A 24,057-nucleotide genomic window follows, 5' to 3' on the forward strand; every position below is an offset into this window, starting at 1 on the left:
TCAATTTTTTAATACACCATTGCTCCCCTGTTAACTTTGACTTGACAAAATGACCCAACACGTTCACGCGAAACAACATTATATTAAGTTTTCCAAAACCACGCACACACTTGTGAAACTGGAATCAAGATATTTCGTTGCTCTCACAAGCATTGGTCGCAAGCAGTTGTTTTCTCCCAACCGCCTTTCCTTCAGAAACTACGCCCACCCAATGCATTACACCTTTAATAGAGGTAAACGGTGTTTATCAACAACCAGCTTAAGCCGGGTGGCGAACCAAGTTCGTATAATTGGAAAGCCAACGCCTTATCCGCTGCGCCATCCTGCCGTTTTTCCATCAAAAATCATTCATTTTATAGTTTATGGCAAAATGAAAGCCAGGGAAAGCACAAACCATTGCAGTTATGGGCTACATTTCTGTTTTCAATTTCAGAATCTGGTGGCTCAGCACCACCTCCCAAGTCGCCAGCTCCTGCAACACCTACCCCTGCTGCAACACAAGCTGCTCCTCAATTCTCTCGTCCTCCTCCGGCTCTTCCTACTAGCACGCCAACTCATATCTCGTGGCCACCTCCGTCTGTCCAAGCTGTGACACAGCCACCAATCCTTGGAAATCCTCCAAGAACAACGCCGCCTCCTCCTTTCCCACCGCCAGGTTTGCCACAAATTCGCTGTTTACTAACTTTTTGTGGTTTGCTTTTTCCCAGTTCAAGCGTAGCATGCGTAATAGGGTGGAGTGAAAAAAAAATTTTTTTTTTTCAAATAAAAAAATCAGATTAACCAAAAGTGGCGTATGGACCTAAAACCAACTTCTGAGAAGGTTTTGGGTTTGTGCCACCTACACCCAGGTGGCCCATAATTTTTAAAGGTCATCCGAGGGTCAAATTTCATGAAAATCCCATAACTTGGAAACCGGTAAGCTAGAATGTTGGTTTTTGGCTTAAAATTTCCAGAAGGTCCATGTTTATATATGCTCTAATGCAACTTTTGTCTCTATTTTAACTACATAAGCTGATAATAATAAAAAATGACGTTTTAGTTTGAAAGATATGTAACGTGAAGAATTGAAAATGCTATATTTGAACTATTTGCACCTATAGTTATGTGTTAAGGCATAATAAGTACAAACTGACTGAGTACTGCTTAAAATACTTTCTAAGTAGTTGGTACAAAGGATATGCAAGCAACAATCATGAATATGTGACAAAAAAAAACTCAATGACAAAAATAATGTAGCAAAGACTCCTATGCAATAATGTTACAATGTTATTTGACATCAAGTTTCAAAATTTACATCTTTGGTTTCTATGAAATTTATAAGAAACTACTTACAATCAGGGTCACATTATAAAAATTATCATGTGATGAAAAAAATATTGAAAACCTTCAACCTGAAAACATCAGGATTATCAAAGTCAGAAAAAATATGTTTCGACTCTGATCCATTGTAAATTTGGGCAAGGCTGACTCTGGTTTGGTAAACCCCTTTGCCAACCTTAATCCACCACTGTTTGCAATCAGTGTTACAGAAACCATGACATCAGCTCATTTATAATTACACGTATCCAATAGCAATACACAGCCAGGGGCTCTGAGAGGGGGAAAGTCGGGCAACTTTTCCCCCTAGCATAATATTGTAATGGAAAAACAAATGCAGAGAAGCATGGATTTGAAACTGCTCAAGTAGGCTTCTTGAATGAGGCAGCTTTATTTTGAATTTCCTATCTGGCCTGGTTACACTTGAAAATGACACAAGCTACAGTAGATCAATTACTCCAAAAATGATATGACCCCGAGAGTCAAACCAGCGCTGCGTCATCTTGAGCCGGGCGCATAACCACTGAGCTAACAGGGTGGACTTATGCCTGGCTAACGCAGTTTTTTAAGTCAAGGTTCCGTTGGTCAAGCAAAAATAGTAGGCTACACGCTTAGCCAAACGCAGCAGCACCAGTTGTCAAGTTAAAACAATAGAAAATTGATGATGCCAAAATCAGTAGGCTCAACAGCATCAAATTTTAGGTAGCCACTTTAACAAGTCGAAATTCTGCCACTGCGAATGACTACAATACAACCGTCAACCAATCAGAACATGTTATAAGAGGCTACCGTTCAATTGTGATCCTTCTAGCACTCATCCAGAGAGTTAACGCTTGTTTTTAACTTTATTTGGTAATTACAGAAGAAAAAGAGCAATAGCAGTAGTGGGAATCGAACCCGGGTCAATGAAATTACTACTTTCTAGCCCTAACCCCTAAGCCAACCAGCTGACAAAAAATCCATCACTTAATTTGCTTTCTATCATCTTCTTTTTGCCATTTTTTACGTCAGTTAAACCGTAGCTTATGATTGGTTGGCGGTTTCATTCTAGTCAATTTCAGTGGCAGAATTTCGACTTGTTAAAGTGGCTACCCAAATATTACGTCTTGAAGCAGTTTAACATCGCCTACCTTAATACGAGAATGATTTGTTCTTGATGAGATACGTTTGAAGTTACATATACTATGATCGAAAAATACTTGGAACTGCCTATTTCAAAAAATTGTTTTTTTTTAAGTTGGTACACTATCATTTTTAGTGGCAAAAATGGGCCCCCTCAAACATGAAAAAACGAAAAGCTACTCGTTTTTCCTTTAGGCTACAATGTTATCCTAGGGGGAAAGTTGCCCGACTTCCCCCCCTCTTGGAGCCCCTGGCTGTGTATTGTTATTGGATACGTGTAATTATAAATGAGTTGATGTCATGGTTTCTGTAACACTCATTGCAAACGGTGGTGGCTTAAGGTTGGCAAGGGTCTTTACCAAAGCAGAGTCAGCCTTGCCCAAATTTGCATTGGATCAGAGTCGAAACATATTTTTTCTGACTTTGATAGTCCTGATGTTTTCAATATTTTTTCACCACATGATAATTTTTATAATGTGAACCTGATTGTAAGTAGTTTCTTATAAATTTTATGGAAACCAGAAATGTAAATTTTGAAACTTAATGTCAAATAACATTGTAACATTATTGCATAGGAGTCTTTGCTACATTATTTTTGTCATTGAGTTTTTTTGTCACATATCCATGATTGTTGCTTGCATATCCTATGTACCAACTACTTAGAAAGTATTTTAAGCAGTACTTAGTCAGTTTGTACCTATTATGCCTTAACACATAACTATAGGTGCAAACAGTTCAAATATAGCATTTTCAATTCTTCACGTTACATATCTTTCAAACTAAAACGTCATTTTTTATTATTATCAGCTTATGTAGTTAAAATAGAGACAAAAGTTGCATTAGAGCATATATAAACATGGACCTTCTGGAAATTTTAAGCCAAAAACCAACATTCTAGCTTAACCGGTTTCCAAGTTATGGGATTTTCATGAAATTTGACCCTCGGATGACGTTTAAAAATTATGGGCCACCTGAAGGTGGCACAAACCCAAAACCTTCTCAGAAGTTGGTTTTAGGTCCATACGCCACTTTTGGTTAATCTGATTTTTTAGTTTGAAAGAAAATTTTTTTTTCACTCCACCCTAATGCGTAATTGCAATAGCGAACAGTTGAGACATAAAAGAACGTGTCCAACTGTCCATGTTCTAACTTGAAGATTTTGGGTGAAAAATTTGTTGGATTCTGTAGTTTGCATGTTTGACACCGTAATCTAGAGATTCACTGGAACTGGAAATCAAGCTCTCGTTCTGTCGTAACACTTTATCTCGTTTTAAATTGTAATCCCAACAGGCGTTCGAAGATTGCAGCCTCCCATGAGCATTCCTCCACCACGTGCAAGAATGGCAGTTCCTCCTCCTGGTGTGCCTCCACCTGGACTGCCACCTCCACGTACTCTGGTAATGACTTTGAATTGACCTTCAATCATGTAAAATCTCTTCAAAACTGTTCTAATTTTTTTCAAGCTAAATTTTTATCTTTGTGTTTTTTATATTGTGTTATTAAATTTTAATATATTCTGTTAAGGTCCCGCCTCCTGGTATTCCTCCCCCATCGCTCATGCGATCAGGGCCACCTCCTCGATTACCTCCGACTTTACCTCTCCAGCCTCCCCCAAAGATGACAGTTCCTCCACCCTCGAGATTGGCAAATGTGAACACTCGTCTTCCTCCTCCTATTGGTATCATGCCTCCGAGCATTGTGCCACAAATCGCCACTGTGGCTGCTGGTGCTCCTCCAGTTATGAGTGGTCCTCCTCCACCACTACCCGTTCCTGTTTCTGCTCCAATATCATTACGACAAGAGCAACTTCGAGTAGAGACTCGATCACGATCTCCCCCGCCAACGGATGCAGAAGTGGAAGAAATCATGATCCGCAACAGAGCTGTCTCCAGTAGTGCAATCTCAAGAGCTGTTTCGGATGCCAGTTCAGGTAGGCTTTGTGATGTATAATGTATATCAGCGGTTTTTGACCTTTCGACACTGCCGGACATTTAAGAAATTAAAAAATCCTTTTGCAGATCGGTAACTATGTGATATATTTTTCCGTACTTAGTGGTTCAAAGTTTTGCGGATTATCATCAAGTTCCTTCCTCTCGTCGAGGGTTGGAGGCAATGAGGCGCCAAGTTTCTCCGTTGTGAGATTTTTTTCTACTGCAGTTTTGTTAAAGAAACTTTAGCGGTTTAGCTGATAGAAAGAAGGAAATGCTGTCGCTGTGTTTTCCTCTTGATAAATTCAATATTTAACTATTGTATTTTGTGCAGATGTAGATAAAATTACTGTGTGTTATTCCTAAAGAGGACACCATGTGATGTCGAAAACGTTCGGTGTGAAATTTGTTTAAATGTAATTTTTTTCTGTAAATGTTAAAAGTAAACTTAAATGTGTTAAATCTGATTGCGTTACTCGGCTTCGTATACCTATTGCCTATGAAACAACAAAAATAACTCTACTGTAGCTCTATCAGAAAGAAAGGAATTCAATTTCCTTGCCGATTTCTTTTTTGCTCTATCCAGGCTTTATGCTCGGTAGTTAAAAGGGGACGGGAAGGCAAGGAAGCTTATCTTGGTGTACTCCTTCAGGCATGTCATTAAGTGTCCTGTCAAAGACATATGTCTTTGCGATATCGAACTGGCGCCCTTTCGAGTGCCGCACCAGCGCTCTCACCAGTCACCACTCGGCTATGCAGTCAACAAGTGTGTCACCAAGACCCAGCCCCGCCTGCTTTCAATTCGATTTTATTTTTCATTGCTGGCGCAAACATGTAGAGAACGATAAAGTAAACACGAATTTGACATCAACAAAAGGGAAATATGACAAACCAAATTTCGGCAAGTGTTAATAAAAACTTGTCCAACGATGCAGTAAATGGGTAAAAATTCTAACATCTTTGCAATATTCACTGTTCAGGTGATTACGGCAGCGCGATCGAAACTCTAGTTACGGCAATTTCATTGATAAAACAGTCGAAAGTAGCTGGTGACGAGCGTGCGAAGGTGTTGATTGGCTCACTTCAAGATTGCTTGCATGGTATCGAGGAAAAGTCGTTTGGTTCCGGGGGAAGTAGGTAAGCTGGTTTCGTTAATACGGCGCCTTCAGGTGTGATAATAAAAGCAAGGTTCATTTGTGTTATCCGCCATACTTATTTTACTGTATTTCATGTTAAGGGGGATTAACAAAGTACGTAGTTGGAACAGTGCAAGTTAATGCCCTCGGGTTCGTTATTGGATATTGCAACAGTTTTTAGGTTCATTTAAAAGGGACAGATTGTTTAACCTTGTATGACGAGAAAACAAACTTGACGGAAGATATCGACCACCGCCAAATCTGAAGTGCTTGTATTTTCGATTGCTAACATACCAAGGAGCAAAAGCATCTAGAAACATCCAGCTACCAAAGTAACTATGGCCGGGTTGCGAAATTTTTTTTCCCACGAGATTTCTGTATCATTGGTTCTAGTCACTCTAAAAGTAAGATTTTCCGACAAGCGTATTGAGAGATTGGTTGATTCAGATTGCGAAATAACTATTTGCCAATGATAATAAAATATAAGCTTTCCCTAACCCTACTTTTTTTGAAAAGCTCTTGTGCACCGCAAAAATTAATTTAAAGAAAAAAAAGTTTGACTTCGACGGGTGTCGAACCCTCGTCCTCACGATCACTTGGCAGACGATGAAGCCACAGAACCAACCGTGACATCGAGATAATGCTGCATTCACAGGGTTTTAATACAAACTTTTACCAAAATATGTAAATGAGACAGAAATCTCGTGGGAAAAAATTTTTCGCGGCCGGGTTATCCTTGCGATAAGAAATCACACTGCTTCCAAACTTACTTTTAAATTGGTTTAACATCTCCATGGTAATAGGCTATTTTACAAATTGTTTGCCGCAAGCTCAAAGCCGATCGCGGAAAAGGAAACCCCTACTTTCTACTATCAACCTAGGTTGATGATTACGACAAGCCGAGTTTACCTTGTACCACTCATGTGGTTAGGAACTGCCTCAAAAGCATGATTGGTGTAGTTAGCTGTACAGTGCAATGACGACAGTGAAAACGAGAAAAGATGGCACAGCAAAGAATCGAATTAGAGTTACGGTTGAAAACTGTTATTCTTCACTTTGAAAGACCTGGAACAACTTTTAATGCAAATATGTTTGAAAACTTCTTGGGGTTAAGTTTTCCAGCACAAGACTGGAGGACCAATCAGTAGCGTAGACAGGAGTTCCAGGGGGTATTTTTGAACCTGGATGATTGTAGGGGCCCGAAAACTTGAAGAAACCACCGCATATTCTTGTATTTTAATTTGGACTCCGAGGATCGTATTGGGGCCGGGCCCGAATTACTCTCTCGGCCAAAACTAATCCTAATTTCTTTCTTTCAGCCGAAAGCGTGATCGGTCACGTGACAGAGAGGAAAGATCACGCCATCGCGAGTCGAAGTCACGGCGTCGGGATCGCGACAGAGATCGGTCGAGAAGTCGCGATCGTTACGACGATCGTGAGTATCGGGATCGCAGCAGGGAGCGAGAAAGCGGCGGGAGTTATTCGAGGCATTCTGATCGTGAACGTCATCGCCGCTAAGGCTCTGAACATGTGTTACAAATCGTGAAGTTGTGAATTGATTGCAGAAGCTTTGTGTACAGCACACGTCAGCAAGCTTGATGAGGTACTGACTTGGTGGTCCTCTCACGTGATCACTGACATAATGGCGATTTTTGCTGCTACGACAGCGTGTTTGTGTAAATACAATGTTAGTGTTGAAGTGTGTGTTAAGCTTGATCAATATTCTCCAAACAGATGGCAAAGGTAAAGATTTAGGAAACATGCATACAGTGACGTGCAAAGCACTTATAAAATTTACTCTTCAACGTGAAACGTAATAGCGCACAACGATGTCACATTTTATGAACTGGAAAATAAGCAGCACCGAGCAAAGATGTGAAGAAAGGCAAATATGTTGCAGCAATGACAGGATCTCGTTCCACGATGCAGTTCTCACGGTCGTTAATCCTCCTCGCCTGGAAAATATGAAACGCATTACGATCAAGCGGTGGAAGGCGCAACGGATAAGGCGTTGGCTTTTCAATAATGCAAACCTGGTTCGACTCCCGGCTTCAGCTGGTTGTTAAAAACACTGCTCACCTCTACCCAGGGTGTAATAAATTGGGTGGGTGTAGTTGCTGAAGTAAAGGCGGCGGAGAGAAAGGAATCCTACTCTTCCTAATGCCGAAGGCTTAGTACAATGAGAACCTTATCTTCTCATACCCGACACTTGAATCAAGTGTGGGACCCCTTTTACGATTAAGCGCGAATTGCCTAAAAGCTTCACGGCGTTAAGTATTTTGTCATCTTTTAAAGAAATTGACGGCGTTAGCGCTGTTTTAACCAGGGTCTCATAAAACGGAAGTATTTCTCCTTACCAAGTTCAGGCTAACAATAGCTATAAATAAAGAGCGGGTATTATGTTTTGAGACTGTGTTGCTTAGCTTGCCGTATTAGTTTCCTTGTAGACACACAAGCATTGTTACGAAACTAATTGCTACGAATCCATCTATTGTTTTGCTTAATTGTTACGTTATGAAAAGTTGCAGCAATATTGATGATTAAGAAGTGCCATCTTAGATTATATCGGAGAGCCAGATGCCATCATCAAAAGAGCCATATAGGCTATGACTCGCGAGCCATGTTCCCGACCTCTGTGATAGACCATCAACTAGTGGCATAGATAGACAAAGGTTCTTTATAGTTAGTGCCCCAGCCTTGTGTATTTGACTTCTAACGAGATTGGTTTTTGAGACTGTTTCGAGCTGCGAAAGATGATTTCGTTTTTGCTCGACTCAGATTAACCCAGGATAGGTCTACGATTTACAAACTCGAAACTGCATAATAGGATAGACGGACAGCTGCCACAGAAAAAGATTGTTCATTGTTATCATAGTCGGAAAGTCAAAACGTCAAACCAAAATTAACTCTCATTTTGAAACGAGATTTTCCATGAAAACGAAAAATGACGCATAGCGCGTGACGCTTAAAGTCGGCATTGACGGCGCTATCACTTCCGTCAACTAAAAAATAAACTGACGACGCTAGCCTCAGTGTCAACAAATAGTTGACGCCGTCAACGTACAACACTGCCTATTTATGCTGATAAGGCAGTTTAAAAATCACGTGATGTTCTGGAGAAGTGGGTGTCGGGACTGTCATATTGTATTGCATCGGTTGACGAAAATGTAAAGGGAAGCACAGAACAACCGTGAGCGAACCGTTCACCATACACACATAAACTACCCTACTACTGAACTACTACAATTGATAATTAAGAAGTGTCATCTTAGATTATATCGGAGAGCCAGATGCAGGCCCGGATTAAGGGGGCAGAAGGTGCAGGTGCCCCGGGCCTACGATAAACAAACTTGAAACCGCATAATTGGATAGACTGCCACAGAAAAGGATTGTTATCATATCATAGTCTGAAAGTCAAAACGTCAAACAAAATTTAACTCACATTGTGAAACGAGATTTTCCATGAAAAATGACGCATAGTGCGCGACGCTTAAAATCGGCAAATAAACTAAAACTGACGACGCTAACCTTAGCCTCAACAAAAAGTTGACGCCGTCAACGTACAACACTGCCTATTTATGCTGATAAGGCGGTTGAGGCGGCGATCTGGAAAAGTGGGTGTCGGGACCATCATATTGTATTGCATCGGTTAGCGAAAATGTAAAGGGAAGCACAGAACAACGGTGAGCGAACCGTCCATCACAAATGACGTAAAAAGCAGTGCGAAGTCAGAAAGCCCAAAATACGCCCGAAAGTCCAGATCAGTTACCCCAACTTACGCGTAGCGAACACGGGGTCTATTGTGTCGTTCATCGATTTGTAGGACTTCCTTCGAGAGTAAAATCGCCGCGCTATTTCGTAGAAACTTTTCTTTGCAGCTAAAAAGAGTAAATGAAATGTTTGTCTTAATGTTTGTCTTGTTTCGTATGAGAGGTTGGTTTTTCAAATGTCCGGGCATTCTTCGAGCAGCAACTTGATTGTAGAGTCCTAACTTCAAATGTTTGTTATGGTCCATGACTAGTAGCACCTAAGTAAGTTGTATAACAAAACAATAGAGTAGCCTACAAACAGCATCGCAAAATGACTGTAATACTTACATTTGTTCATATGATTCAAGCTTTCTTTGAAATCTTTCTCTTCAGGGTTTTCTTTACTGCCTGAGAATTATATTCAATATTTTAGAAATTGTTAAATAAATACTTGGTCAAAATTCTTTGTTTTATGCAGTGTGTTCGGTAGCGTTGACAGGGAAGTTTAGAATGATTCTAAGGGCCAGGAAGCTTAAAGAAACCTCCACTTAGTCTTTGGATATAGTGCGTTTTCTTGGAAGTGCCTTGATTTGGGACCCAAAGATCTTGTTGGTACCGAGCTGAAATTATCCTCTCAATGACCCTGAGTAATGAGTATGCTATATGCATAGTCGCCTAAAACATTGGCTGACACATCAAAAGAAAACTAGCTGGGTAGGCAAGTGACGCTAGCGTCTTTCAAATACCTACTTTATCAACCAGGCATGCGACAACAAAAAGCAATAAATGAAGTATTCGGTAGCATACTTGTATTGTGTGAGGCAGTGGGAGCTTGCGCTGGTTCCATTGAATCCACAGTGATGCGATGAAACTGGTACAGTAAAAAAGGCAGGTAAGACTTTGCCGCTCTACCGGCAATAAGCAGCAGCCAGAAAACGGCGCAGAGTATTTCAGAAAACACCAAAGTTCACACTGTTGTATTTCAATCACAAAGAATATTCTAAAAAGAGATGGACACACATCTCTCTGGCATTACTGATCTGATAAAACACTTCTGGTACGAAAAACATAGCCTAAACAAAACAACAATGTAATTGTATTCTTTTATGATGTGACATGTGTTGCATCAACTTCGGTGACACATTAGCAGCATGTTTGCATTCGGTACAAAAAAGAAAACAGTGTAACCCAAAACCTCACCTCGCGCGAGTTGGGGTTGGTGGGCTGACGAGGTTCATGCGAAACATTCTCTGAATAAAAAAAAAGAAACTATGATGCAAATGTCCGTGCAACCTTTTAAGTCTTAATCAACTACCAGTTAGAAATTAGATATATGTAGCAACCTTTAGAAAATCTGAACGTAAAAGTAGGGGGTAAATGGCTTTGTTGATTTGCTAATTGCAGTAGAATTCGCTGCCTCAAAAGATTACAAAAAAGTGACCAATTAGACGAACTGACGAATTATGCAAACAGGTCAAAACTATAGGAAATCTGCCGGGACCGACAAAAATGTGACGAATTCTACTGCACCACGTTAATGGGAATGCCATAGAATTAGAACCGGTACAATGTACATTATTTCCTACTCTTTTTATCACCAAGGCGTTCATCTTTTCCCTTACCACTAACCTTTTTTCAGCTCTTGTAGAAATTGCTCGTTCCTGCGCAATTCCCTTAGAAATTCTTCGTTTTGCAAGAACAAAGCAACTTTTCGATCTTCAACATATTGACTTTGTTCGTTCGAACTTCTCCGTGGAGTTGCAGTCAATGAACTGATGAAACAAAACAGTTGACACTTGACAGCAAATCAAACATTTTTACAATAGCTGACTTAAATGTGTAGACAATTGGATTGGGTGTTGCTTATCACGGGTCACATTTAACCGAAATATAACTGGTACTCATAACTACACCAATGCCCAGGATATAACAAACCGGGTGGGAGGATTTGCTAAAATGCGGCCGAGAGAAAGGAACTGGCCACCCTATCCACATTAGCGTCGTAAGCAATGAGAACCTTATCTTCTCATTCCTCGACATTTGGCAACCCAGTGTGGGGCGTTAGGATACACCTCGTTAAAGGGAAACACTTGCAGCTCAGCGTGAAGTGTAGGATACGTCGAACTCAGCTATTAATAAAAAAAAATACCATTGTGCAATGCATAGCCTGAGCCTAATTTGAGTGGGCCATTTCTTGTTATGTTCGATTCCCGTTTTTGACGCGTCGCATTCAAAACCGAAAGTTCATCATAAATCCGGCGATGGCAAGTAAGTACCTCACCCTTGATCTGAACAAATAGCGACACTAAAATCATGTCAAAAGGAATTTGCTGGTAATCAAAAAGCAACAATTCAAAACAAATCACTGATATACCGTACGCTACCCATTTCAAAATAATACTGTGTCAATCTTGAGCAAAACAAAAAAAATTCATCCACTAACTTTACTATCAAATTCACAACATCCATAACGAGACAAAAATACAACTAAACACTACTTTTGATGTGAAGAGCGATCAGTTGGAAAAGCGAAATCAGCAACTACGCCTATTCCTCCTGTGGTTTTCCGTCGCTGCAGCGGCCGACTGGTAGGTGAGTCAAAACATGGAGAAGTTTTAACAGTATTTTTGATGGACAGGCTTCGGCGTGATGGTGGCTGATGAGGTTTTTGATGACTCGACAGCACGTGATGATGCTACAAAGAAAATAATACATAAAATGTCAGTTTGGGCATTAATTCCTTATACAGGAACAACTAGGGATGAAACTGCGCACCATAAATAATTCACTTTGCAATTTTTAAGATGCTCAGTGCTCTAAATCTCTGGGAATAACGCATCAAAAAGTTAAAGAAACCGTTCAAAAAAAAATTTCATTGCTTAGCTGCAAAGCTATATTCACCTTGCTGGAGTTGTCAACTATGCGTAGAAAGTCATGTGGTAAAGTGCCCAGCAATGGAGGGTTCCAATCTCTAGAACAAAAACATCACAATCGAAGTTTGAAATTTACTTATAATATTCTGATACAAAACATGAATAATCTCGTCACAAAACAGTTTGCAAAATAACAAAAGAAAATGACGCACAAAGCGTTCAGTGGATTGACTTTGGGGCAGAGTTGCAAAATACAAAGTTAAATTTAAAGTGAGCTCACACCAGAAAGACGCAGCTGCATAGTTAGTCAATATAATAAAAATAGAGAAAGTTTAGTTCAGTAACAGTTTATCCTGTTTAGTTTGCGAAAAAAAAAACACAATTCGCACAACAAGAATAATAATACACAATAATACACACCTAAAGTGTTTGGTATTGTTTTGACAATAACCTGATCTACCTTGGGAAGTAAAAAGAGCACCTGGCTGTGTGGCAACACTGAAACCAAACGGGGGCGGTGCAAATTCTGGGGCCAGTGTATACTTTGGTGGTAGATCTTCATCACTTGAACTCAAACGTTCCTGTAACTGAGTGTCAAAACACAAAAAATAATGTGGCTGTGGCTGCAAGTGTTGTAACATTTCATATGTCAAAAGATTATATACAAATTGTAAAGTAAAACTATCCAAGTCATTTGTATTAATCTTGTACATAGTATCAAGTGCTGTATATCTCGGTTTATTGGTACTAAGTAACTTGGGTTACCGCATATTGAGACTTTTACAAAATAGTTGAAAAAAAATAAAGAGGAAGGCAAAAAATCAATCTTTATTAAAACAGAGCAGTTTGCTCACAACAGGCATCTAACATGCAGATTATTGAGTGTGCTAGGTAACTACAGGGTGACCCAAAAAGATGCGTACCCATGTTTTATTCGATTTTTTCACATTTGGAACACATCTTAGGAAAGCCATAAATTAACTAAAAATTGACAGAAAAAGCTGAAACTCTGGTCAATGATCTTCCATAAACTGAATAATGTGTGGTTGTAATTTGAAATAAATAGCTTTTCAATCAAAGTCACAATTGAAATTTTCATGGGTACGCATCTTTTGGGTCACCCTGATACTTGGCCGAAACAGGACATGTCAGCAATATAAAAGTCCTTACAAGAAATAACATGTCCAAAAAAAACTCTAAAAAACATAGCACTGCTAACTCATATCAATACCCTGACAGAAAATCAGTTATTTTTTACATTATCTGGGTAGTTTCATACCTCAGGAGAAATGCTTCCACTAGAATCTGAGCTTTCGTCGTAAGTGTGATATAATTGCTCCAATGACTGTGAGCTGAAAAAGATAAACATTACTTTTCCAAAACTTAAACAGCATGAAGGCAGCAAGTATAGCGTGGTGATTAGTGTTGGGCAATATATCGAATTTTCGATACGATATCTTTTCAATAACGATATTTATTTCAATATTGTTCAATAACTCATAACTGCAAACCCCTACAAAAACGTTGCCAAAGCCAAACGGCAAAAGTTGAAATTGCCTCAGCAATTGCTGTGAACGTTTATTACGAAAAAAATTGTACCAAACATGGAAAACGAGAAGCGAAAAATATGCTAGGTTAGTCTATCACGACCGCACTGTTTGATTTGTTGTGATGTAATAGTACCAAAAGTAGCGATAAAGCGAGCAACGCGATACGCACGCTGTTACGGTAATTCACGTTGAATCACTCACGGGGAGGAAAAGTAAGTTAATTTTGGGTTGATTCAACGTTCGAGTCAGCACAAATCGATTTAATTTTCCCGGCTGGTTATAGTGGTTATATTGCGTAACAACAATGCCCAATAAGAAATTTACGTTTGTTTTACATTAATTCGACATCTAGCGACGTTGAATTATCATAAAATAATGTTAATTGCTCAACCAAATACCGGTAACAAATTAATCGCTCCCTGCGAGAAGATTGCCTCGATTTAGGTATGCACTAATATAATTTCGGCACAGTTGGGATACTGCGAGCAACACAAAGTCTGTTTGATGAAGAACTAGATGTCAGAATCGGAATCATCAGAAGCTGTATCGAAGGATGAGGTTGTCGTGTCATCACTGGAATCGGACACATCAAGAGGATCATCGCTTGGCTGTAAATCTACACTGTATTTGCCGTTTGCAATGAAGCATCCACGTTTTGCCGCTTTCGTGCTTTGATACCCATCCACACGCCTCTTTCGCAGAGCTCCATCAGGGTGTTGACTAAGGAGCAAATCTATGGCTGTGGCATAACGACTGGGAGGAATGTCTATTCCTAACCTTACAAGCGCTCTTGTGGCATCGGCATTTTTATTGCCGACGCTAATGCACCATTCATGCATCTGCGTCGGCAATTGCCGACACTAATTTCGAAGACTGAGAAACTCTTTTCTTAATTAGTACAAAAATATCGAAAAGTATCGAAATATCGAGTATTTTTTCAAATATTGTATCGTTTTGTTTTTTTCAATATCGCCCAACACTATAGTGCATTGCAGTGCTGCAATATCTTCAATTTCTAGTTCAATGTGAGAATTCAACAATGGTAAAAAACATCTGCACAAGATATGCTCAATGAATGAGATGTCCCTGTGACAGGTTGGCTGTGCCAATATAGCTGCCAAGTCGAGTCACCTAATGAGCTTATCGCGCGTGTAATTATATATCTCCATGGCCATTGGCCATTCCAGTGTACCTACTGCACTGAGAAGACTGGAAGGTCAAAACAGTGTGCACTGTCTGCAGTTACATTATACATAGGCCTATATATTAGTTGTCAACACATTTCAAATTATACAACAATTTTTTGCTTACTTTCCACCACTATTGGAAAAGCTATCTTGGGTTAGCTGTAACAGTTGATCAATAGTAGAATCAACATGACCAGAATTTGATCGAAGCACACACTCAATTACATTTCTTTCTAAACATGGAAACATGACATGGAAATCCTTCATGGCTTGTCTAAATAAAAAAAATGTATATATTGTTATAGCTACAATTGCCATACCGGTAAACTTTCACAACCAACATGGATTGGATAACCTCATTTTTTTTTCAATTTTGGTAAAGAGGTCACTTTCTTCAACCACAGACATATACAACCAAGCAACCACACGACATTTAACATAATCCATTAAAATTGAACATAAACTGTAAGCTACAAACGTTTTCGGCCATACACACGTTAGCCCTTATCAAGTAACAAAAAAATTACTGCTTATCATATCTACAATGAAAATGAATAACTGATCTAAACACTGAAATTGAAAAACGAAATGCAAAATGAAACGGCAGAGCATAGGAGAATGGCACATCACATGGCGTTTAAATTACGCGAGCCAAAGACGCATCATATGACGCATCAAGAAAAGATGTTGAGTAAATAAGAAGCGCCTGGGGCAAACAATTGTGTAATGAGGCAAGGATTGTATGATTTTATTAGCAAAGCTTCGTTGATTTTAGTGTCGAATTTGGTGGAACATTTACGCATAATTCTAAACGACTCCAAGGATGGTTTGTTATTTGAACATGTTGGAGTCGTTAATAAAGTGAAACAGGCTGTTCTTTTAGTTAGTAGCAACTGAACTTGATATATGATAATTATGTATACGTTGCTCAACCTGAATTCCAGTGTCCTAGACCGAACAGGTGAGCTGTCTTCATTTGAGTTGTTCATCTTTAACATTAGTAAACATACGATAGGCTACAGCACATCCTTAAATTATAGCCTTTCAAAAAATTTAAATAATTCTTTTCTGCAAAAAAAAATACAAGTACTGTTGCCTAACATGACAATATTAATTCAGAGATGTAGTCTAGTAGGAAAGGTCTTGTGAGGACCAGGATGATTTTGCATCAAAATCAAATAGGCTTGTTGGCAAAAGCCACCCTTGTTGTGTGAACCTGGGGGGTTTTTCGGTCATTTACCGATTTTTTAGCAAAATGTCCTAAAAAAATATAGTCAATTTGGTCAAAATGTCCGAAAAAATTTATAGTCAATTTGGTCAAAATGACGTGACAACGCTGTTTTAAAGTTTCGCTGAGAAACACGACAACATTTCTCAGCGAAACTTAATGTTGTAGCTAGTCAGGAAGTGCAAATTTTGGTTTGTATCAGCTACTTGAAAGGACATATTTTCATTAGAAAAAATGACCGATATAAATAAAAAATGACCGAATTCTTTCAAGTCATTTCGGACAAATGACCAAAAAGTCTCAGCAAAAAAACCAGGAACTATTTTCCCTTTATGTTTGCACATTTTTTTTCTTTCTTGCCAACACAAAAATGTAGCTTTTATGTTTGATCTTTAACTCTAAGCTAAGTGCACTTATTTGAACAGATAGTTTTGGGAACATTGAATCTCAAATAACAGCAAAACTCCAGTAAGGTAGGTACCTAGTTTTAGTTAGTAGTTTTACTTTTAAAAATGACAAATGATAGATTTTTTTCCTTTTACTAGTGTTGCCAGATGATCTTCGGATTTCCAGCACAAGTGACAAAAACCAAAAAATTTTAACCGGTCCGGAATCGTTTGGTCTGGTTGATTGGTTTGGTTTTTTGAATCTTTATCCTCGGACTGACAAAGCCTTGATAGTTTATTCCTGGTAGTTTCGCATACTTGTAGAGGCTCTTGACGCAGAGCCGGTTACCGAGATTGGCAGAGTGAAGTTTTCCGGTTGTTGAAGTGTTGTTGCCAGGGAATTATTCCATTCATTAGGTGCCGCTGAATGGAGAGCAGTCCTGAAATGCGTTGCTCAAGCGCATACCCCGAGAGTCGAACTTGCGCCGTGTGATCTTGAGCCGGGCGCGTAACCACTGAGCTAACGGGGCGGTCGGCCAGTTTTGAATGGAGGAGTCGGAGTTGCATATTTTTTGCTCAACCCCACGACCCTGACAAAATGTTGTCCAACTTTTGTATGCTAAAAATGGCACACAAGGAGCTAAAATCACACAAAAGCTATGTTTATCAACTATTTTTAAGGCTATTAATTTATATCAGCGATTCTAACTCCTACCAAGCTCAGCAGATCTGCTTCCAGTCAAATGTCAAAATCGCACATTGGCCTGATCTATGTATAAAAAGAAAGGACATGTATAATTGTATAGCTCCCGCTGAACTTGCAGCAAAACTAGTTAAAACAACTTAATTTTAGCGTAAATCCTTTTTTAACATATATATGATTAAACGGGCAATCCATTAATATCAGTTTTCTTCAGTGTAGTGATATCAGAGCTACTATATACACTAAGCCTATAGTGGCTCTGCTGGTGATATTGTGGTGTAGCGGACAGCAGGTAACGTAACTTATGTTGATTTCAAAATAAATATACACTACTACTTGCAACAGCTACTTCACAATTTGTAATAACTTCCTTTTTTGCAATCTATTCCAAATTGGCTGGAATTCTACAGTACATTCGTCTTCAATTTACATTTCATTACACTTGTAGAATCCTATGTTCTACGTAGCAAGCGATTTCACCTATTGATAGGCCTACCATATTTTCATCCCCTAAAAAGAGGACACGTTTCGCCAGCGAGTAAAATACAAGTAGAATGTTACGTATGAAGAATTTTTTACATCCTTTTGGAGAATTATAGACGTATATGCAGCAAAAGTTATAGCAAAAAAAAAACAGACAAATTTGTTTTTCGCAAACCGATTTGTTAGATTTGTGTGACAAAATAAAAATGTGATGTGATAATGCTATAAAAATGTGAGGCAGGCAGTAGGCTCTGTAGATAGCCATGCCTTAACGTTTTTCAGAAAAAAAGAATCAGCTTTAACGAAATCATAAAATTACTTGAACTAAATATAATTGAACTTGTATACAGCTGTTAATGACATGTTAAGAACAGACTCAATTAAAAGGCTGATTACTTTCTTGTACCATTGTAGCTGCATCACAAATAAAATTAATTTTACAGTTGCACCCACATAAGTTGTAAGTATCCAACTATCTATGCCACGATTTATTTTGAAATAGGTTATATGTTATGCATATTGCATAGTGCACATTAGATTATTTTTTCGATTTGCTTCACTTGACAAATTAGCCAAACTATTAAGTTGTTAATCAGCAACGTCTACAAGCGCTTAATCAATATAAAATAGATCTGGGTAAAACAATAATTTATTGTAAAAGTGTGAGAACCTTAAAGTGTAAACACGTCAAATTCTTTTGCAAGTTTTGCGTTTTTTATTTCTCTGTGATTTACTCATTCTTTTTAATTTTCTCAATTTTTTTAGTTTGACAAGATTTTCTTTTTCATAAATTTGTTGATCAGATCTCCTCAAATAAAGCAATTCCCTCACAAGTGGATTTGCACTTCACTCGCACTCATGACTGACCGCTATTTGGCTACATACGACAATCGCAAAGCAATGTACAGTAGTTTGTTTCAATGAATGTCGAAGATTGTTTAGAACAACAGATCAAATAACTTAGTAAGCCAATGTTTTTTCGAAAATCTATAAATCAACATGTTGCATTGGTACAAAAATGGTTGGAAATTGCGAAAAAGTCACATAACAATAAAATCCTGTTGAAAATATGAGTAAGAAAACTGAAAATGTAAAAAAAGAGGACATTTGAGCATTTTTGGGTGTCCTCGGAGGACAATTTATTTTTCTTCAAAAAAGAGGACAAATCCTCTTAAAAGAGGACATATGGTAGCCCTACCTATTGAGATCTCTCGCCAAACCCGAATAGCTAAGATGAGACTGTAATGTCTTGATCTCTCAAGATATGTTGATTCTTATACTGAATTATAGCTTCATCAAACTAGCGTCTTGCGCATACATCAGTACTCGTGAGAATATATATTTCGTCATAGTAATGGTAACCGCACATATATACAAGTTGTAGATGGCGCTATAGGCCTAATCATTCAATCTGTTACATCTTCCTTCTTCAAATAGGCCAACATTATTTACACAGCATAAAAATACAATCGTGAAATATGAACAGTAACACAAATGCTTGTAAGTCACAAGTCGGTGAATAAATCAATCACGATATCTTTGTGGGGTGACAACTTGTCTGCCAGATCGCGTTGTCCTATTTTCAAGTCGAGAAGTACTTGATTCATTTCGAACATCAGGCACATTTTGATTCAAATCATGATTATTTGCGATACAGTTTTCATCAGGATCAAAATTGAAATCACCATGACAGTACGGATCAGCGGGCATTTGCAATAGATGTCTACGATTACGTCGAAGAGGTCCACGTTCATTGCGAACAATGTAAGATCGAGGTTCATTGCATACATTCGAAACAACAGCATTGTTCCAATAATTACGTGTTTTATAACGTACTTTATCTCCTTTCTGCAAAGTAGGTAAGGGTTTTGTATGACGATCAAAATAAGACTTCTGGCGATTTTGACGTTTGCGTAAATCAGCATACACATCAACAACTTTAGGCACAAGTAAAGTGTTAGCAATAGGCAATTTACTGCGAAGACGACGACTCATCAAAATTTGAGCAGGTGAGTAACCAAGACCAGCAATGGGTGTATTACGGTACTCTAACAAAGCTAAATAGGGGTCAGTGCCTGCATCAAAAGCTTTTTTGAGCATTTTCTTTGTCTGAACAGTGCGTTCAGCCTGGCCATTACTCTGAGGATATTCGGGGCTGGAGGTAATACTCTTAACACCATACTCTTTACAAAACTCAACAAACTCTTTGCTTCGAAACGGCATATTGTCGCTGACAATTTCTTCAGGAATACCGTGTCTCGCACAGACACTTTTAACTTGTTCTACAACAGTCTTTGCTGTCTTGTCAGCTAAGGAAAGCAGTTCTGGGTACTTGGAATAATAGTCAACAACAACAAGATAATCGCGATTTTTAACAGTCATTATGTCCATAGCAATTTTTAAAAAGCGTCCATCTGGAATTTCGTGAGAAACTAGCGGTTCACGTTGGTTGTTTCGTTGATGAGCACAACAAACAGTGCATTTTGCAACAATGTTTTTGATGTCTGATAACATCCTAGGCCAATAAAGCAAGTCTTGCGCTCTGGATTTGCATTTTTCCATTCCAAAGTGGCTTTCATGGATTAAATTCAACATAAACGATCGTAACTCGACTGGGACAACGATTCGATCGTTGGCCATTATTAAATGTTCGGCTTCATGCAATATGTCACGCATATTCCAGTAACTTCTAGCTTCGACCGGAACGTCTCTTTGTGCACGAGGCCATCCATTTTTGCAATAGCTTTTGACCTTTTTTAGACCTGCATCTCGCTCTGTAGCCTCAATAAGCTCGTCCATGCGAGATGGCGTAACTGGAAGGCTAGTTATAAGAGTGTGGATTACACGAACAAGGTCATCATTCAATTCATTGTCTGGCACAACATTGAGATAAGCACGTGATAAAGTATCAGCTAGGTACATTTCTTTTCCTGGAACAAATTTGATTTTTAAATCGTATGGCTGCAAACAAAGCATTAAACGTTGAAGTCTAGGCGGAGCTTTGCACAATGGCTTCTTCATAATTGATTCAATTGGTTTGTGATCAGACTCAACAACAATAGAGTCTTTCCCATAAATGTACTGATGGAACTTTTTTGCTGCAAAAACGATAGAGAGCATCTCTTTTTCTATTTGTGCATAGTTTTGTTCGGCGGAAGTCATGCATGACCTAGAAGCATAGGCAATCGGTTTTCCATCTTGAAGTAAGCACGCTCCGAGTCCCTTTTGAGAAGCGTCGGACTGGATTGTTACAGGCTTCATGACATCGTAGAACGATAAAACTGGCATACTTGTCAACAGTAATTTAAGATGAGTTAATGCTTCGTCATGAGCATCAGTCCACTTCCATTCAACTCCTTTCTTTAACAGATCACGTAAAGGCGCTGTAATAGAGGATTCATTAGGTATATACTGAGATAAGAACTTCGTCATTCCTAGCAATCGTTGCAAAGAATGGACATCTGTGGGCTTGGGCATGTTCACAATAGCGTCAATTTTCTTTTCATCCGGCTTCAGACCATCTTGTGAAACAATGTTACCCATATATTCAACAGTTTTCACTTTGAGTTGGATTTTCTTTTTGTTAAACTTCACTCCTTTTTGACGAGCTCTGTCTAGCACAGCTTTGAGAATTTCATCATGTTCTTTCTCAGAAGATGCTGCTATGATGATGTCATCAGCTATGACATGCACATTGGCAATGTCACCAAATGTCTCTTCATTTCGTTTCTGCATTATTTCAGATGCGGACGACAGTCCAAAAGGCATTCGAAGAAATCGTTTTCTACCCCAAGGGGTGTGAAACGTAGTGAGGTACGAAGATTCTTCTGTCAACTTTACATGCCAGTAAGCGTCTTTCATGTCAATTACAGTAAATAAATTCTTTCCGGACAGTTGGGATTGGACATCCGCTGGTGTGGGAATATTATGACGTTCACGCTTAATAAAAGTATTCAATGGTTTTGGGTCTAAACAAATGCGCAACGATTTGTCTTTCTTTTCAACTACAACAAGGTTATTTACCCATCAGTTGGCGTATCAACATCAGCAATGATTTTTTGTGTTTTAAGTTTTTCAAGATGCTCTTGCAAGTGTGATCTTATAGCATAAGGGATTTTTCTGGGGTGCTGGATTACAGCTTTGGCATCAGGCTTGAGCATTATGTGGTATTCTTTATCATAAGCTCCAATGCCAGAAAAAATATCAGCATATTCATGGGTAATATTTGCAATAGTACCAGTGCCATTTTGTGTGTATGCGTCGATACGTTTAACAAAGTTTAAAATAGCACATGCATGTTCACCAAGAATAGCAATATCAATGACATCAGTTACGTAAAATAACAAGTCAAAACAATTGTCGCTTTTATCATAGCATTTGATTACGGTGGTGCCATGCGGCTTAACAACGCTATTACCAAAACCACAAAGCTTGGTGCTCGTCTGCTGCAATTCAAGACCGGACATTTGTGCAAAAAAATTGTAAGGAATAACATTTGCAGCTGCACCAGTGTCAAGCTTACACAATACAGAATATTTGTGACCATCAGGATCACCAATAAGCAAGCGAGTTTTCATTTTCGTGCTGCTTTCTTGTTCATCAATGGTAGAAACTTGTAGAAATGTTGGTTCTGATTCTTCGGCTTTGATGTCGTGCATCGGCTTCGTAGGTGGCTTTCGACACACCGATTTAAAATGATTACGCACACCACAGTTGAGACATGTTTTACCATAAGCAGGGCATTTTCTGGGTGCGTGGACTTTACCACAGTATCTGCAACTGTCTCTTGGCTTTGGAACGGGTTGCATCGCAGAGGCTGCGCGGTTCGTCATGGTTGACTGGCGTTTACTACTAATGCTGTCGATGTGTTGTGTTTGTGTGTTATTCATGACCAACAAATGGCTTCTTGTTGCGTCATAAGCGTGGCATAAATCAATAGCTTTTGCCAGCGTTAAGTCTGAGGTTTGCATCAGCTTTTCTCTAATACTCTGGTTTGAAATACCACAGACAATTTGATCACGAAGATTTCTCTCTTTAACAGCTTGATTATGAAATGCACAGTCATTTGCAAGTGTTCTGAGATCATTAATCCAACAATCAAAAGACTCACCATCAAGTTGATTTCTATGCCAAAACTTGTACGTGGAAAAAATTTCATTCTTCTTTGGTTCACAATATAACCGAAATTTTCTCAGTACGTGGTCGTAATTGTCTTTGCTATCATTATCATCATTGTCTGGAAAGACAAAATTGCTAAAGATTTCTTGTGCTGCAGTCCCAGCACAGTGTAGCATGATTGCGACTTGCGTCTCTGCTGACTTCTTACTGATCTCAGCGGCTACATAATAGGTTCGGAAAGACATCTCCCATTTTTTCCATGCTTCTGCTATGCTTGAACTGTTGAAGTTCATCGGGGCAGGCTGCTTAAAATCTGCCATGTTTTAAGACTAAAAAAACGACTATTGATAATTCTTCTTGCAATACGTAGGTTCAAGTAAGTTCTGACACCATGTAATGTCTTGATCTCTCAAGATATGTTGATTCTTATACTGAATTATAGCTTCATCAAACTAGCGTCTTGCGCATACATCAGTACTCGTGAGAATATATATTTCGTCATAGTAATGGTAACCGCACATATATACAAGTTGTAGATGGCGCTATAGGCCTAATCATTCAATCTGTTACAGAGACGGTGCGGATTTCTTAGGCAATTGGCTCGCTAATCTTCTCGTCTGCAGGTGCCAAACGAAATGCTCTCAGATAATTTCTATTAATTTCCAACGTTTCCACTCAAAAAGACAGTACGCTTCCAATAGACAAACTCGGAATAAACTACGTCAAATTGAAATTGGTATTTAAAGACAAAGAAAAAGAGAGAGATTTCGAATAGTTGTGGCAAACACCTACAACGAGCTAAAATCTGAAAGATAGAACGAAACTATTACTGTTTATATTTGTCACGTTTTCTTTCTATCTCTTACCAGGAAAAAGACTTGGAAAGATTCAATGACGTAGTTTAATGGGTCAACCGAAAAGAAGTCAATTAAATGTCGAATAATTCTACTAGTGAAATGATAATCTGACTTCTTGAAGAACTTTAACGAACGGCTTCTCAAATAACTCTAATTTCTGCATCAACTACCCATCCACAACTCATAGCACAACTCTCATAATCAACTTATAATAAACACCATAATAATCTCAGAATCATCATCAGAATAATCAGAATAATAATTACACAAACTACACCACTATTTATATAGTTGGTTGTTCAGTCCAGTAACCTCGAGAAGGCCACGTAGTGTTGCATCACACGAACTCATCGTCGGTCACGTAGCATTTAAATGTAAACAACAGAAGTCTCTAGAATGTCACGTAGGGCCGAAGGTTGT

General features: G+C 38.8%; 2 protein-coding genes across 3 annotated transcripts in view; one reads left to right on the forward strand and one right to left on the reverse strand.

The window, feature by feature from the left end:
- Positions 1-7,201, forward strand: part of LOC145783023 (cleavage and polyadenylation specificity factor subunit 6-like) — a 33,173-nt gene extending 25,972 nt beyond the window's left edge. The window contains exons 6-10 of the mRNA XM_082594786.1: positions 434-655; positions 3,730-3,836; positions 3,964-4,369; positions 5,348-5,504; positions 6,823-7,201. Coding sequence (XP_082450912.1) covers positions 434-655; positions 3,730-3,836; positions 3,964-4,369; positions 5,348-5,504; positions 6,823-7,021 — 1,091 coding nt within the window. The 3' untranslated portion in view covers positions 7,022-7,201. The remainder of the gene's footprint in view (positions 1-433; positions 656-3,729; positions 3,837-3,963; positions 4,370-5,347; positions 5,505-6,822) is intronic.
- A 67-nt stretch (positions 7,202-7,268) lies between these two features.
- On the reverse strand, positions 7,269-15,930 carry LOC145783025 (CUE domain-containing protein 1-like). Of its 2 annotated transcripts, none has more exons than XM_082594790.1 (12): positions 15,796-15,930; positions 14,987-15,136; positions 13,405-13,477; positions 12,586-12,712; positions 12,154-12,221; positions 11,751-11,947; positions 10,882-11,024; positions 10,453-10,502; positions 10,060-10,123; positions 9,601-9,660; positions 9,283-9,381; positions 7,269-7,458 (listed from the first exon to the last, which is right to left on the reverse strand). In XM_082594790.1, the coding sequence occupies exons 1-12, from the start codon at positions 15,858-15,860 to the stop codon at positions 7,445-7,447; spliced, it is 1,110 nt and encodes a 369-aa protein (XP_082450916.1). In that variant the 5' UTR covers positions 15,861-15,930; the 3' UTR covers positions 7,269-7,444. The 2 variants fall into 2 exon arrangements, with proteins under 2 accessions (XP_082450916.1, XP_082450914.1); XM_082594788.1 differs by having other exon boundaries at positions 12,154-12,223; positions 12,546-12,712.
- Between the last annotated feature and the right edge of the window lie 8,127 nt (positions 15,931-24,057).

The sequence above is a fragment of the Aplidium turbinatum genome, chromosome 14 (genome assembly GCF_918807975.1).
Source record: "Aplidium turbinatum chromosome 14, kaAplTurb1.1, whole genome shotgun sequence".
Classification (NCBI taxonomy): Eukaryota; Metazoa; Chordata; class Ascidiacea; order Aplousobranchia; family Polyclinidae; genus Aplidium; species Aplidium turbinatum.

Excerpts from the sequence above, each read along its gene's own strand:
- LOC145783025 (XM_082594788.1), bottom strand. The coding sequence starts at position 15,860 with ATGTTAAAGATGAACAACTCAAATGAAGACAGCTCACCTGTTCGGTCT. Across the intron at positions 11,948-12,153 it reads TAGTTGACAACTCCAGCAAG|CATCATCACGTGCTGTCGAG; the intron begins GTGAATATAGCT and ends TTTTCTTTGTAG. Across the intron at positions 9,661-10,059 it reads CACTGCCTCACACAATACAA|GCAGTAAAGAAAACCCTGAA; the intron begins GTATGCTACCGA and ends TATAATTCTCAG.